Here is an 18,110-nt window from a genome sequence, read left to right as displayed (position 1 = left end):
AAGACCCAGAAATCATACGCTGTCCTGTGAAAGGCGAACCGCAGGTTCTTCATGTGGACCAGTTTCATGGGGGTCCACCACGGTGAAACTAGTTGCCAGGCTGGATTGACTGCAACAGCTGTTGCATCGTCAACATTTTGAACCTCCTTTGGCTCAGATATAGGATGACCTGCTTGAGGTCAAGGATTGGTTGAGACCACCAGGAAGTATGAACTGGAGACGGCACCATACGAATAGCAGTGCTTGCAGCAGAGCTGCTACCTCATGAGACACCACAGCAGCGTCCAGTGGGTCTGTGGCTGATGTTGTAGTCACACCCCAAAAGGGAGGGGGACCGTGCTTGAACTGCAGTGAGTAGCCGATCTAAACAGAAGTACACCCAGATGTCTGTGGTGCACTGATGCCGATACTGCAGACGTCTCCCTGAGAAGGGGCCCTGGGTCTGTGGCAGAAAATGCCTAGGGCAGCTGCTCACCTTGTGGCTTGGCCTGAGGTTTTTGCCTCTGTGCCGCAACTTATTATAGCCTCCCTGGCGAACATAACCTCTTGCAGCAGGCGCAGCTGGCTGTGCCGGTCCATGAGGCTGCTGGCACTGGGATAAAACCCAGGCATTATGCAAATAGCAAGCAATGTACCATAAAACTGTACAGTTGCTGCCTCAACTGCTAAAGACAGCAACTGGGCTGTCAACAAGGCCTGCTGGGTGCCAGCCTGGGGGATGTAAACACCGGTCAGTATCAGGTCTGAACCGTGACGTTATCGGGTCAGTCCAGTACTGGTTCGGTGCCTTAAAGCAGGGATGGTACAGTACCGTACCATTGGTAAGGTTCAGTACCAAGTTTTGACCGGGGAAGTATCAGTGCGGTAACCTCATTCCCTGTTCGGTATGGGTACCGAGTTGAAAACGGATCGGGTCGGTGACCTACAGGTCTAATCAGTTCACGTTACCGCAGGAACAAGTATAGAGAGATGCCCACCTGCATACGCCTCTGGCAAAACCACACAGACAGTATGAATACTACTGGGGGATGTGTGCTTGTTAGAGCCCTAACAGCCTTCGTAATGGCACTGCGAGCAATCAGTTGTGCTCATGTTTCTGTTAAAAAAAAATATATTAAAGAAAAAAAAAAAAAAAAAAAAAAAAAAAACACTAGAGAAAGAAATTCTCACAGAAAACAGCAGTAACATAATTACAGTTCACAAAATAATAATGTTGTTTACAAAAAAAAAAAAGTTTTAACTCCAGCCGGAGTTAAGCAGCCTGTGATGACAGCACAAGTCAGCCAACTCAAGTTGCTTGATCGCTGGGAAGGGGCGACACGAGCCGTCAGCTTCACGCGGGGCGCAAGGCTGCTGAGGGACGTAACAAACAACAGGCTGTGTGCAAAAAATTGTGTAATTCGTAAACTAATACAACGTCAATAATTATCACATTAGTGTAATACACAATAGCAAGTAAATATGCAGATCAAAGTAATAACTACTGATCTGTCTATGGCTCGTCCGCCAGGTTTCAGTCCTCAAAGGAAAAATGATGCCGTGATCTGTGTGGGCAGTCCTCATATGCCCTCGGGGATGGGCATGACTGTCACAGGCATTGTGTGCAGCTTTGATATCATTTATTTAGGTTTAGGGTCTTTAGCAGGTAAACACTCATACGGTAATGGTTACATTTCGTACTTGATAGGGAACTCCAGGCACTCTGTATCCAGTTGTGACAAATAAGATTGTTGTCACGTCTTTGCATGCAGAGAGTCCAGGTGAGTCTAAATACTTGTTTGTGGTGTAAATATTCTAAGATTTTTACATTGTTTACAAAGCTTAATAACTAAGCCAGTGAAATTGAGTATTAACATCTACATCCTGTCAAGGAGGATGTTGACAGGGCTATATCTGTTCAAAGTTATTGAAAAAAGAAAGAGTAAAGTACATTAGAAACCAACATTACAATATAATATTTTTACATTGAAGATTCTAGGTCACATAATATCATGCTGTAGTGTATTACTGCAAATGTCTAAACATCTTAGCCATATCTTGCACTTATACTTTCCTTATTGTAGTTCAATATATGAAAAAATGTTCTGCATTTTAAAAGTAAATATTGTATACCCAAGCAGAAGCACGTACACTCTTCTAAGCTGTACTTAATCATTTTCCACTCCATAACGAGTTTACATTTTCCAGGTTTAGTGGTATTACCTGTCCTAGCAGACATACGCTCATTTCGAAGGCAGTAATGATATTGGACTCTTGACATATGAACTCCAGCCAACTGCGGATGCAGCTGAAGCCAGCATAAGTCAGCAAAACACACACTGACCATTGTTATAATACTATCATGCATTCAGCAAACTTCTTCTGACTAATTTTCCAAAATGTTGTAATCCTTATGTCTGGCTCATTCTCTGCACACAATAGTACAGTTACTGCTTCCTCTCTGGACATGCATCAAGAGGGTGTTGGAAAGAGTTGTGCTTTAAATAGTAAGCAGAATTAAGTGTTTAAATATAGCTCCATTGTATGCGTTTCTTTGCAGCCCTTCCTGGCTGATAATGAATTCTAAAAGGTAGATACTTTTGAAGTGTAATTAAGTAAATTAGACTTAAATACTATAGATTTAGATCAATCTCATGGCTATGGTACATTTTAGTGTGGAATGCTTTTTAGTCAATATATTGACTCAGTAATTAACACTAATTTGAATGACTGTCAGGATATCATTAGGGCATCTGATTTTCGGGTGAATTTTTTTTTCCAAATTTGGGTGAATGCTTTTTTTAAAAAACAGATAGAATTATTTAATGAACTGGATTTTTTTTTTTTTAATAAATAATCAAGAAAGAAGAAATATCCAGGTTTTATTTAGAAAGAAATAAACAAATGCTTAAGCACAAAATGTTGACAACAAAGTTGTCATCAACAGTTTATATCCCCAACGTATGTATATTTCCACACATTGGGGTATGCAGACTTTTGACGACCTCTCTCTCTCTCTCTCTCTCTCTCTCTCTCTCTATTCCTCCGTTCCAATCAAGTTTTATTTTGGAGTGGAGTTGCTAGTATAATTACAAACAGAACATACAGGAAAACTAAACAACTTTACTCCATGCTGTTTTACAAACGGAAACGACAGACTGTTACATCTAAATGCTCTTGGCTTAAAAACACACTCATAAAACAAGTAACTGGGAAGAAAAGTGTGCAAACAAATCAAAAACCTTGAAGCTATAATGCTGTCATTTTGAAAAATCTAAAAAACAAAAAAAGCTTACTATCATCGGCGCCAGTTCTAGTCTGTTGTATTTTAATGTGTTTATTCATATACAGTATGTGCCTATTTCAGGGAGTTTTTAGGTTTAACCCAAATGCAGAAAAAAAGCATTCAAAGGGGAGAAATTAGGTTAAAATTGGGTAAAACCCGAAAAACAGATGCCCTAGATATCATTGCTTGGGTAATAGATCTTTATAAAGAGAATTCAGGCTTCCTCAATGATAACACTGTGTAACTGGGTAGTAAGTGTTATTTCCTAATTGCTTATGCCTCAAAAGTATAGAAAATGGTTATTATTCCCCACAAACTTTGCTTTTGTGACCAGGACAGTGATATTTTGAAATGTACCTATTTTCCAGAACATTCCAGATAGATTCAGCGCTGAGTAAACTTGGAGTAACTTCTAGAACTTTCTAGATCTTTCCAGTAATATAAACAGTATTATAAATACAGGGGCCTTAAGCCCACCAGTTCAGTTTAGTTCCAGCTGCCTAAGTGGATACATATCTGCATTTTTCTGAGATGGCATCAAGAGGCTGCAATGGTGGCATTCCTGATGGGTCTCCAAGGCGGTTTTACCAAGTTTCCCTGCTATCTTTGCCTTTGGGACAGCAGGGACACCAAGGCACACTACCACAGGCGGGACTGGCCACAGCGGACTTAGTTCTCCGTAGGGAGGAACAACGTCAAGTGGGAGCCACTGGTGGACCCCCGGAAGGCGCTGCTGCCACCACTGCACATCAAATTGGGCCTTATGAAACAATTTGTCAGAGCTCTAGATAAGGAGTCGGCAGCCTTCAAGAACCTTCAAGACTTCTTCCCTAAGCTGTCTGAGGCAAAGGTCAAAGCCGGTGTCTTCGTCGGACCACAGATAAAGAAAATCCTGGAGTGAAATTAATTCCCCAAGAAGCTCACTAGTAAGGAGAAAGAGGCTTGGAACAGCTTTGTCGCAGTGGTTCGGGGCTTCCTGGGCAATCACAAGGCCGAAAACTATGTGGAGCTGGTTGAGACTCTGGTGAAGAACTACGGCACAATGGGCTGTAGAATGTCCCTCAAAGTCCATATCCTTGATGCTCATCTTGATAAATTCAAGGTGAACATGGGAACGTACTCGGAGGAGAAAGGCGAGCGCTTCCACCAGGATATACTGGACTTTGAACGCCGCTACCAAGGACAGTATAACGAGAACATGATAGGAGACTACATTTGAGGGCTGATTCATGAAAGTGATTTACAGTATAATCGTAAATCTCGAAAAACTACTCACTTCTAAATCTTTTGTAGTCATTTTTGTATTACTTTAGTATAAATACATGTTAGTTTGGATTCAAAAGTTGTTTTTTTCTGACTTTATGTGAACGAAAAGACACAAATTTGCTTGTTTTCTTACTGGAAATAGGTAAATTTCAAAATATCACTGTCCTGGTCACAAAAGCAAAGTTTGTGGGGAATAATAGCCATTTTCTATACTTTTGAGGCATAAGCAATTAGGAAATAACACTTACTACCCACGAACAAAAATTGTGTTATATAGTGTAATAAGATATGTCATCAGTCTGATTACATTTACACTGTATGGGGCCTAGAAAAATAAATATAAAAATGCATCTAGGTTGAAATAAACCATCTCCCTGAAGCAGATTATGGAATCAGACTTTTGTCACTGGAATGCAACTGGGCCGTATGTCCGGTGCTACTGCTAAAGTTAGTTTTATGGTACACTGAAAACCTGCAAGGAAGAATATGTAAGCAGATTCACAGTATTCTTAAAAGGATAGTCCTAACAAGTAATATTAAGCTCACCTATGTTTTTTTGTGGGGAATTCATTGGTGTGGTGTTTAAAAATGTAACATTTGTGCAACTGGAAATATTTTTAGTTAAGCCAAAAGCAGTGGTTCATAGCTTTTGAAGGCTAATATGTCACAGCATGATTCCTTCTATGCTTTTCTATGCGAGCTTAAAAGTTTTGTGGTCTACTTTTTGAAATACAAATGGATTGCCTGTGCAAACTGCCTATCATAGGTGTTCAGAGTAAAGGCATGGCTAACCTTCCTCCTGCTGTCTTCCACAGGAGGGCTGTCTGGTAGCATCAGCTTCAAAAAATCCTCCATGGAAAAGCTTGGCTGGTGCTTACTCTCTCTTCTGGGAGTCTGGAGCTGACAAGACATTGGAATTTCCACTGCATCACCATATAGTCTCCTAAGAGAAATAAAAAAAGAATAGAGTTTCTGTCTCGAGGAATGTTATATTGGGAAACACCATCAGGTGGTAGTGACAGACTATGGATGTTAAGCTAATTTATGACTTAAAGATCCTGGCAACAGGACATTTAAGTTGGGGCAAGGATGAGGCAAAGAACTGTTCATGAAATCAAAATGAAGCATTTTCCTTGTCACCATCAAGCATCCTGATGTAAACAAATTAAGTATGTCCAGAAAAAGCAGTTTAAAAAAGCGCAATCCCTTCGTTATTAAATACATCTGTAACATCATGGCAAACCATCTTATGGTTGAAAGATTAACACAATTTTGTTCTGGTGCCTTAAGAGTTCAACAATATAGACTCTGATAGCTTAATTTAGGGGTTTAAAGCATGCCTAGTTTAATCCGGATCTGAAGGCTGGAATAGAATTATAAAACAAGGAATAGCTGGAAATGTATCTGTGTATGGCAAGCTTTTGCCATGTACCTAATTTTCCACAATCTGTGTTAACTTCTTGGGGTAATTGGACGCTGTGTACTGTTAGTCAAATGGAAAGACTTCTGTACCCCTCAACATATGTTTTTCTCTTTTCTCCATATGTTTTCTACAAACATAATGATAAAATGGGATGAATCTTTACAAGATTACCAGGTCTCTTTTATGAATACCAAACAACTGATAATGTAAACTGAACTGCAAACAGAAGTTCTTTTTGGTTTTGTCAATTGGTAAATCAAACCACAGAGGTCACAGTCTAGTCTGGATTTGTCCCTTGAAGCAGTCCATTACATGACAGACAACAGTTAAGCAGTTGGCAATCTACTGAGAAAGCTCACATTTAAAACGTGTTTTGTCTGTTAGGTCAGTGGTTTTCAAACTGAAGTCTGTATTATTGATCTTACATCTAGAACATCTAACCGGTAATTTAAGATGTTTTCAGCAGTATTTGAAGCAGGACTAAGCAGGCTAGTAATATAAAAAAAAACAGACTAGTAATATATTAACACGTAAAACAAAATTATATACATTTAAGGCCTGTTAAATCGCCCTCTGCCTTGACCCTCTCGGCATACCGGAATTCATCCCCTGCAGCACTATTTTAATATACCAGAATGCACGCAACAGAAGAAGTGCAGTCATGTCTGAATAGAAACTTAGTCACGGAACTGCATTATGAAGCAAAGCACTAAAAGTGAAGAACTTATGAATGGGAAGTTTTTGTTATTTAAACTATCTGACAGTTCAATGGATAGAAAGACTGTTACTTATATCTGTTAGTTCCAGTATCACATAATGCATCTTGTCTGCTTTGCAACCTGCGTGTGTTAAACACTGCTTCACTTCTCAAAATGCACTTTCTCACAGTTCTGCTACAGGCAGCAACAACAGAAAACAAATACTTCTTTTTTTTAAATTCAGGATTTCTGCAAGTCTGTGAATCACACGACATCATGTCAGTACAATACAGTGTGTCCCATTTGAAAGAAGCCCTGGTTTAAGTATTTCATTTAGATGTTGGCATTCAGTCCATGTTCACGTTGGGAGTGACATTCTTGTATTCCGAGTTTGTAATAATGAGGATTCCTGTTCTTGTCTGTGCAGCGTCATCATGTGATTATTTATTTATTATTTATTTGCATGTTGTAATACTGGCAGGGGCTACTTTCACTGGGCCTCCCAGTATAAACAATGCTGTTGCAATGTGAATAGCTACCAACTTTTCATTTTTTTCCAAACCATTTATTATTGATATTGTTTACAATGTGGAACACATAACCGTTACTTAGTGAATGCTTTGTTTTACTGAGATATTTTCAAGGTTATAAAAAATAATGTAATGCCCTTTTAAAAGGAAACTGATAAGAAAATATATAGTTTAATTTGAAATGCAGTAAGGGTTGTGACTCAGTTGTAACTGCTGTTAAATTGTTTGAACCAACTGCTCAAATGCTGGTGTCTCTATAATTCTGTGTAAATGAATATAAAACCACAAAGTGGCCAACAAAATTAATCCAAAAATAAGAAAACAAGGTTTTTATGATGCACTGTTTTTTGGATGATGTTAGTAATATAAATAATACAAATATCAGTAACAAAACATTATTTTGAATGAGATGAAGGCAGTAATTGTGCCAATATGCAATTAAAACCAAGATTAACAGAGACTGATAGGCCTAGTAATATACCAAGGTTCACTAAAGGTGTTAGAACCCCTTTAAAACATTTTTGAAAGTCTCTCATTTTCCTGTTGATTCATTAATTTAATTTACTTTTGAGGATGTTTTAATGTTAACTGACGTAGTGACCTGCAGGCTTCATTTGAAAAAGGCTCCTTCTGGATATGAAAGCTGATAGGATGACATATGGCACCAAAGAGACACAATGGGATGTCAATGCCATGTAGGTCACTGATGTACACTTCAATGCCATAATCTCATGGAAAGACAGACATGACTGAATAGTGAAGACTCATGGGGTTTGGGGGTGCTACACAGTATAAATGGTAAGGCCGAGTACCTGAAGCAATCTTATGGGACCTCTTTCTGATGTAGGGAATACACAAAATAGCCAAGCCAACAAAGATATATAAGAAACCTAGCTATTTTATGTTACATATTTTCTAAAATGAAAAGGTCAAGAGCCTACCTCACACACAAGTAAAAACACACACTCAAGTCATCACAAACACACACTATTAAAAGGAGTAGGGTATTATTACAACCTGAGATCTATGTAAAATGAAGTGCAGTATGTTTCTGAATATCTGATAAGCAGCACCTGTTTATTTTTGGTTTGTTTTCAGCCATTAAAAAAAAAAAAAAAAAAAAAAGCATTGGAAACAATCTTGAACCAGATGGCGCATCCACATTTCTAGAAGTAATATCGACTATTAAAATGAAGGTCACACACAAGACAGATACTATCTTACACTGTAATTCTCTAGTTTTAACCCACATTATTGAGGATTATGACATACTAGCAAGCTAATGAAGCATGACTCTGCATATGTGGCCTTTGTTAGGACACACAAAACATGAACTACAAAGACTGGGGTGGCTGGTTGTAAAAATAGACATGACAAAAACATTGTTTTTCTTCATGTACTTAATTCATAGAGTCCACCTTAGATTATAAAGTAGCACTAAAATTTTAAATATGTGGATTTATAACTCTTAATATGTGATGCACGTTGTATGTGACACAAGATGTGAATCGCACTATTTGTTTGTTGTACTGCTGATAAGGTTAATTTAGATTACCTTCTGCTTTATTCACAGTTTATACATTACAAAATGAGTTGTGAAACATGAAATCCATATTAATATTTTTAAACCAAATATTTGCAAATCTGGGAGAAATTTCAAGAAGAATATTCAGGCGCAACAGGCTCAGGGAAATAATAATTCACTGATTTGAAGTCAGACCATAATAAATGACCGCAGTGGTTCACCACAGCCCATCGTTTTTACAGGTATTTTCCATTCACACCTCACCTCCCACATTCTGTAATGTCAGACTCGTCAGATGGTGGGCTGCCCTCACTTTTTTTCCACCCTATAAGGTACTTGCTGCTGACCACGCCTTGTTGAACATACACCCTTGCTTCTGACCCAGAGACCTGCTTACTGCTGTTCTGAGACAGTAGAATGACCTTGGAGGTGTCAAAGGAACCACTATTCTTTGAACTGCGTGCGGAAGGACTTTCTGAGTGGTGCGAACCGCTAAAAAGGCAAAATAGAAACACAAAAGCGTGAAACAGAAATGAGGAAATAGACTAGTGCTTCCACCTATGCCTTTAAGCAACAATAATGTTTTAAAGCCCTGGACCACATGCTCATTGAGATTTTATTTTCATTTAATTTTGCCAGTGTATCAAGCTGGATGGCAGTACTCATCCCATTCGCATACAGTAGTTTCCTAGGTGCAGCATATTAGTCGTTGGGTCCCAGTACCAATACTATAATTTTTTAAATACAATCAACAGCAAAACAATAAGGGGTAGATGTACTAAGATGGGCCAGTTGCAGCACAAGCATACCACAATTTGAATTTCTGTTGCAACAATTCGCAAAGCACACATTTTGTCGTATGAAAATATATGTTAATGAAAAAAGCTGCAATATACTAATTTAAATATTTGTTGAGCCTTCTTAGCAAGATCTCTAGCTAAATAATTAAATAAATATAAATAGCGGGAGTTGAGTTGAAGGCATTAAAAGGCAGAGCATTAAAGTTTTAAAAAAAAAAATAATTACATCAACAGCACTAAACCACAAGGTATAATTGCTAATTAATTAAACTGTAGACAGTTATGTAACTGATGCTGTATGAAGTGGTCGGAGATGATACTCCATTTAAACTGCTTTGCTTTTTGTTTTGGAGTTTTGGAATTAGAAGTGGGTTAGTTTACATGCACTGACACGATACTGTGAAAATGATAGAGGAGTAATCCTATTCCCTCTCGCAGGTCTGGACTCATGCTTGTTGTTTAGTGCAAAACTTTCTTACACAAAATAATTAGTTGAAATCTGAAGATAAACTATTTACTTTTGTAGTGTACTATTAAGTACTACTTTTTTGATGACTTGTTTTGGATTAGAATATAGATTTTCCAGTTTGAAATGAAAGATTTTTAAAAGGTATGCCTTTCTACAACAGTTTAATTTATGACACGTGACCTTCACAAGTGTATGAAATTATTTATCGTACAATACAATCTGCAATTTATGACGCATGGCGTGTGACAGGAGTGGTCCAAGAACACATGATAGCAGTGGATCCTTACACAAAGCTGATATGTGGATGGACTAAAGTAAATTAAGGGACTGGGAGCTCCATTAGCTGGAATCACCATGACTACACAGCTGTCTGGGAAAACTGAGGGAGCTCGGTATCTGCATCTCACAAGAGAACCTGTTGTCTGGAGAAGCTTCCAGTAGGAGATACTGCATATTATTGGAAGTGTGAGGTTGCAGAACGATCACCATGACATTGGATAAAACAACCAAAGGAGCAAGCAGTATCCAGCATTATTGTACGCTGTTGATTTTGCTGTTGTTAATGCACTGTTGTCTCTGCATCTGATTCACACATCCACAATAGTCCCCACTTACCCCTCTACGACTAAACAATACCTCTGCTGGCATTGTTGGAGCCTTCATTTACTTCCATTCTCCCCAGCCAGCCAGTTAATATATTTTCTCAACCACCAGCAGGCAGAAACAGATCTGCTAGGATTTCTACACTTCCACCCCCTGCAGAGCAACAACTTACCCAGTCACCAAGGACTATAACCACCTGTCTTGTCTAATAAGAAGTGGAAGCATAGTCAGACCAACCCTGGGTATCACACCCTGATTCACACTGGTGTACTGAGACTTCAGCAACCAAATAAGTTAATGCAGAATTAAAATAAAGATTCAATGATTGATAAAGAAACAGACCATTTCAAACATATTGTACATCACTGCATAAGACCAAGTTATTAGAGGAGTGTTTGATCATCAGCTCAAGATGCCCTATCACACTGCACTGCCATAGCCATGGCAAATTGCTTATGACATGCCCTTAATCCATAAGCTGTCCTTTACAATTGGATTTCCATAATTAATTTGAAAACAAAACCATTCTGAGAAAACCATTAGGGGTATTGTGAACAGGATGGCTACAGGGGTGACGTCAGACCAGAAATATAAAACCACAACAGAGGAATAGCGGGGCAAACTGAGACATTATGGCGCTCGACATTTTATTAAATAAAAAAACAAATATTTAAACAAACATAATCAAAAGGGCACGTTGGCCAAACAAACGGAACTAAACAAGTATCGTTTATTTGAGCCAGCACGTATAGCAATTGTTTACTCTGAATTAGTTTTACCTCATTCGTTCTCCACTCTCGAACACCCCTCCCATAATGACCTTGGAGTGGGTCTTTTATGTCTGTGGCTGGAGCCTTAATTACCTTTTAAAACATTACCTTATTAAGACTCCAGGTATTCAACCCCATCCACACTTTCCTCAATTAGTAAACAATGACTGACAGTTTTCGTTGTCTGCACAAAACACCATATATTATATATTTATCATTATATATATAGAACTAATAATAATAATAACAACAAAACAAAGAAATTACAAAAATATCGCACAATATATATAGGGGCGGGGATCTCAGTCACGAGTAGATGTACTAAAGTGTTGCACCAGTGTTGCGCAATGTTGTTAATGACTTTAAGAAATGTATTGCAGCAACAGTTTTTCTGCGGTTCAACTATAGAATAATATGTAATTATGGGTGTTTCTGCATACATCTGCAAAAAGGGGGCAGAGATGGTACAAATAAGTGTTCTCAAATATTATAATGAGATGTACTAAAACTGCCGACAATTGTGACACTTACAATTGCATCAATTTGTTAAGAACTTTTGAAAGCATGTTTTAAACAGTAGCAGTTGTTGCTGGCATTTCCCAGTCAGCTTTTTCTTGTGTGTTGCCAGTTGTGCTCAATGTATTTTTAAGGCAAACACCCAAGTACCTAATTTTCACTAAAGTCAGGGTGTACTTACAAGCCTTGAAAACAAATTTCTATGACATTTCTGATTTCCCCAGTGTGTTGGGAGCAATAGACTGCACACATGTGTCACTAACCCCTCCAGCTCATTCTGAGCATCTGTATAGGACAGTTACTTGTCTAGCTACTATGTAGGCCAAGTTAAAAATTAATAATAATAAAATAAAAATCACTACAATCATTTAGTGTTAATTAAAAAAAAAAAAATTTATTTGCATTGTACACCAATGAGTCAAATGAAGACAGAACAGAATTTATTGACAGATGACGTTTACATTTAACAAAAACAATGTTATTTTGATTCTTGCACCCTTGCATGTATAGACATTATCCTTCAGGATCCCTCTGCTGCAGATAACCACAACTCAACTCCCGTTATTTATTTGAACAATGTCGCACGACTCTCGCAACACTAGAGATCTTGCTAAGAAGACGCAACAAATATTGAAATTAGTATATTGCAGCTCTTTTCAATAATATTTTCATACGACAAAATGTATGCTTTGCGAATTGTTGCAATGGAAATTCAAATTGTGGTATGCTTGTGCTGCAACTGGCCCATCTTAGTACATCTACCCCTTATTGTTTTACTGTTGATTGTATTTGGAAAAAAAAAATATTATTGGTACTGGGGCCCCACCCCTAATATGCTGCAGTAGGAAACTACTGTATGCGAATGGAATGAGTACTGCCATCCAGTTTGATACACTGGCAAAATTAAATGAAAATAAAATCTGTAAAACAATAAATGGACAGCGAGCATGTGGTCCAGGGCTTTAAAACATTACTGTTGTTTAGGCATAGATGGAAGCACTAGTCTATTTCTTCATTTGCGTTTCACGCCTTTGTGTTTTTCTGTTTTTCTGCCGATAACAACTAATTATTTTCTTTATATTGTCATCTAGTCAAACTATTACCATTTAAACATATGGTATACACAATCAGAATGATTAAACAAATAATCCGTAAGTTTATTTTATTTTTGAATGGCACTAACACTCAGCCAAATACATTACTCTGCTATTCTTGCTGAGCAGGGTGATACAGTTTTGTACTTAAAATATTGTACTGTTTCAGACTGGGACAAAAAAATTAAGGCTGAAAACTGACAATCTCAATTTACCCAAGATGGCTGGTAACCTTAATGCAGTTCCCCGAGACATTGTTTGTTTACTTCAGCGTCAACTTACCTTGTATAGTTTGTTTCCCATATGTAGAAGGACTGAATCCAGCAGTTGTTCACATTGACGTTTAACAAGCAAATAGAGGGTACTGTATTTTACAGGATCGGATATTATAGGCTCTACAGTATTTAACTTCAATAGTTACGAGAATTCAGACAACCTTATAGATCTGTGCAGAAAACCTACATAAGAGACTAATAAATCCTGAACTACACATGACATTATTTTCTACTGCAGAAACAAAAGAAAACGTTCCTCTCACACTTTAACATCCAAGCACACCATTTAGTTTTTACAGAGCAATAATTCAAAATCTTACGCAAGAGAATGATCTGTAAGTAGTAAAACTGACAGGAAGCATAATGTACCTGGTGTGGGATGCGATTTCACTGAGGTCTCCGATACTTCCTTCTGTAACGTGGCTAGCTGCTATAGCAGAGGCATAGCTTTGGATTCCGAACAGTTTGGCTTGCTCGTCCTCTGGCCCTGCATCTTCTTGATGACCTGCCCATTGCATCATCTGCTCAGCCCGGCTGTGTTGGGCTGCCCGGCTGCCTGCCAAATGCACTGCTGCCACAGCATTGGGTGGCATGCATGGGGCGGTGTCAATCCCGCTGTCAGTTGAGGCCCCTTTAATGTAAATTAATCCCAGCATCTCACGGTCCATGAGGTCCCCTGGGTCAAAATGCTTGTCATCACTGTTGCTCGATGCATTGCTTGATAAGGTGTTGCTGCTGGAATGACTGGAATTTTTATCTCCATTGTGCTGGGAAAATAAAACAAAGCACAATCATTTATTAAGAAAAACACTTTTGGCAAGGACATGAAAAGAAGCTAAGGAGTAACAGCAGCATACATTCTGTTTTGTTCACATTTCACAATTGTAATTTCTAAGTCAGAATTATTGTGTCTAATTACATATCAGTGATTTCCGGCTGTTTTTGTACAAAGAAGAAACAGTATTTGGTGACAGTTCATGAAACTGTGCTGTGGCGTCCACAAAAAAAAACAACACAACATGTTGGTTTATGTATACAATTTGCAGCAATAGCTTTTATAATAGAATATGCACTCCTATAATTACAGTCCATAATAATGTAACTGGAATCACTTAATGTACATTCTTCTTATTTAATGTACATTTGTTTTTATTTTTTGTGGTTTGAAGAAAGTACAGCTAGAAAAGAAACCATTTTAACATTGAGAAAGCAGTTATGAAAGGAGGGGCATACTGTGATACAAGAGAGGCAAATGTAGCTAAATTTAGAACAATGGAATGCCTTCCCACTGTGCTGTGCAGTTTAAGCTACATTCACTCATTTTATTCAGTTATGAGTAGTCTTAATTGTCAAGGCATTAAACAAATACGGATTTTGCAACACATGCCTACTGTGACAATAAAGCTAATATTAGTGTAAATAACCATCATAAGCAAAGGCAAGCCCACCAGACCAACACTGTAACAATACTAAGAAAATTATGATGGCAAGTCAGCCAAAAAAAATGCAACTATTAATGTGTTTCATGGACAAATGGAAAGTTGAACTGCAAAAGTCAAAAACTTAATTTAAGAGCTATCTGATGCCACCCTGCCAGACACCTCATTGCTCTTGGTAAAATTGCTGCAAACAGGGGCAATATATCACAAAAAAATATACTACAACCTGACAAGTGAAATCACAAACTTTCAATGCAGTCATTTTTCTATGGAGCCACTTTTACAAACTCAAAATATGAAAAGTCACCATTTCTGACACAAAGCTAAAAAAGGCTAATTTGAACATGGTCATTCTTGCACCTTTATATATATACAGAACTAAAATAGACTTACATGTGAAAGTTTGTTTGGCGAGTCTTTCCCACTGGTTCCCTCTTGAAGGCCTCTGTCTTTCAATGAATTCAATATCTTAGTGGATGGTATGTGCCACTTTCCATCTGTAACACAACACATGAAACGCTAAACAAATCACTTACCTGTATACACAGGATTAAGCTTCAATAAGTCAATTCCAAATTCAAAGGAACTATTTGAGAGAATTGCCTTAAATTCAGAAGTCAAAATAGGCCTACTGGGGGCACAGTCTCTTTAGAATAAGTTAATATGCGACTGGAATTCTGAGTGCTTTGAAGTTGTGAATTACAATGATAAAGTCTAACAAACAAACAAACAAACAAAGAAGTCTTGATTAATATTTTAATATCATTAACATTATTTACCGTATCTTAACGTTAGTATATACAGGTGCATATGATTACATGATGCACCTATAACTAACTTTAGGATGCGGTTGCTATGGTAACATTAACTTGATCTTCTGGACCGGCACTTAAATCACCACCACCCAGGGCCCCACACAGCCTAAGGCTTGCACTGACCACCATGCACACACCATAGCAATTTCCAAACATGCAACTTGAGGTACCAATATTAAATGAATTACCAGTAGACCTGGTCCTTTCTAAAGTTCCTTCCCTCTCTCGTGGTCTATCACCATCAGTCAGTGCGCCAGGTGGATCGCCTGGATGATCATGCAGAACAGGGGACTGACATCTGGGAAAAAGATAGGTCACAAGATGTTATTTTTGTTTATTTCATACAAGTAATAACAGAGGGAGATATGATTTTGCCTACAATGGACCCTCGAAATTGAGTGCATTTTGTGGTAAAATAAATTTTTTGGGGTCCGATCCTCAACCCCTGCTGCTTTGTGGATATACAACAGAGAAGAATTAGAATATACAGCAACACCAAATATTATTCAGTCTGTTAACCCATGTTTCAGAATTGCAGACATTGCAAACAGGGTGGGGGAAGATGGGGTGTCAGTACTAGACTGTCTCCTATATTGTACAGGAGGTAATACATATGAAAAACAATACTTCAGTTCTATATCTGCTTGTGCAACCAAGGTGGACTTTTTTGTACAGTGGCTCTCTCTCAAGCTGCATCTTTCTGTATGGAGTGTTACTGCCTACTGCTTTCTTGTTGAAGTTTATATGTCTGCAACTTATTACATAAATAGCTATATAGGTTACTCGACTGACACAGATTACTTTATTTTGGTAAAATGTGTCGGGTTCAGACCATTTAAAAATGTGGGAGTAAATCAAATCAGTAATTTGAAAAAGAGCCTAAAATGTATGTACTTGGCATTAATGGAAACTTGTTTTACACAATTGAACCAAACTGTAACAAAAGATTAAACATTTTCTGGATAGTTTACAATGTGGTAACACTATCACCTCCGCCAACTGAACTCAACTCGGCTAGCAAATTTATTTCATCATTTAATGTACTGCATTTTTTACTATTAGTGAATTTTAATACCAATCCTTATTAGGCAATGGGTCTCAATCTTATTTTTGTCTAGGACTCTGTCCTCTATATCAACAGAGTTTAAATCCTAACTCCGTACTGGAGTGGAGACATTAACGATTAACTTATTGACACAAGCAAAAGTAACAGTGCCAAGGTTTTTGTAAACAAATAGGAACAAAAAGAACACACATTCCAAATATGGGCTGTGGTTTACAGACAAAAGCATATTAAAAGAATCTTGGTTAATCTAAAATAAGTAACCTTTGGATGCCCTCCAGGAAGACAGACTCATAAGGAGGCCCAGGTGTAATTGTAACCAGATCTGTGAAAATATTGGCTGTGCGCCAGTCAGTCTAGAACAGCAGCAACAAAGACGTACCAGTTTAAAGTTAAGAGATCTGACAGAAATATTAACATATCAAATGCATAAAAATGTCAGTGGATTATCTTGTAAATGACTGGTCTGAAGACCAAAATAAATCTGTTATAACAACAAGTCATTAACTACCCTTCATATCCTGCCTGCTGTGTCCAATTGCTGTTTCCACTAGGCCCAGGGTCGCTGGACGATGACTGGTTGCTTGGAGAACTTCTGTAGTGCTGACTGGCATCACTTTTGTTGCACAGAGGTATCTGGGGGTTTTCAACGTCTTGAATTGGCCTACAAATGAGACAGAGGACATTTTGCTATTATTGAGTATTTGCATAAATTAAATAAATTCAGTTATTGCATGAATACAGTTGTTTAACAGTCAAAAGCAAACAGTCTTGCACAGTTACACTTTATAAATCAAAGTCAGTTATTCATACAGGATGGTTCACCGGCATACAAACTGGTTCACAGGGATTAATTGTAATTTATTACTCAGCCATTCTCTTGTAATAATCCAATCTAATCATGTCACAGAAATACACAAACATGGGTCAGAAGTGCCAACTGGCTCTCCCAATGTGCATTTTAGTTCAGTCTTATAAAGGAAAAATGAACTAGGAAGAACAGATTGTTGCCTTTTCAAAAGGCTGGCATTCTAGGCTGAACTGCATATCAAAACATTTGGCATTTGCTTTGGAAAATAAAAAATAAAAAGATTAAGTGAATCTAAAAATTGTGCCTTTTCCTTTGCATGTAAAAAAGAAAGGAAATGTCTTTGCTTAAAGCAGATGGCCAAATCATATTTATAGCAGAGCCTAACTGTGTCTCAGAATATCAACGAACAGAGATGTTCCAAATCCCAACGTGAAACATGACACACAACACTTTGGGCACCAGCTTTTGGAATGTGTAGACTTTTAAAAGCACTTATGTCATCTGAAATAGAGGCGGAACCCTCTAAAGCCAAGGCTAGCACAATAGAATGCCACAATGTTAGCCTTTTAGAAGGACAGGGCACCTAGATTTTTTTTTTTTTTTTTTTTTTAATGACACGTATGTAGTTGAGCAAATATACTGGGAATATATGTGAGATTTATCTTATTTAACACATTCAATTGCTATATGAAGTGTGTTAGAGTGTGAATGTTGAAAAACAACCCCAGAGTACTCACTGCAGAGAAAA

The 18,110-nt window shown here is 37.8% G+C and overlaps 1 protein-coding gene across 2 annotated transcripts in view; it reads right to left on the bottom strand.

The window, feature by feature from the left end:
• LOC121317193 (signal-induced proliferation-associated 1-like protein 2) overlaps positions 1-18,110 on the bottom strand; it is a 158,898-nt gene that overhangs the window by 31,163 nt on the left and 109,625 nt on the right. For both annotated transcript variants that reach the window (XM_041252859.1, XM_041252860.1), the window contains 5 exons: positions 17,063-17,215; positions 15,677-15,786; positions 15,067-15,170; positions 13,604-14,001; positions 5,324-5,474 (listed from right to left, as the gene is read on the bottom strand). In XM_041252859.1, coding sequence (XP_041108793.1) covers positions 5,324-5,474; positions 13,604-14,001; positions 15,067-15,170; positions 15,677-15,786; positions 17,063-17,215 — 916 coding nt within the window. The remainder of the gene's footprint in view (positions 1-5,323; positions 5,475-13,603; positions 14,002-15,066; positions 15,171-15,676; positions 15,787-17,062; positions 17,216-18,110) is intronic.

This window comes from Polyodon spathula, chromosome 6, assembly GCF_017654505.1.
Source record: "Polyodon spathula isolate WHYD16114869_AA chromosome 6, ASM1765450v1, whole genome shotgun sequence".
Lineage (NCBI taxonomy): Eukaryota > Metazoa > Chordata > Actinopteri > Acipenseriformes > Polyodontidae > Polyodon > Polyodon spathula.
Note: the sequence above shows the minus strand (reverse complement) of the source record. Positions and strands in the feature narration are given on the sequence as shown.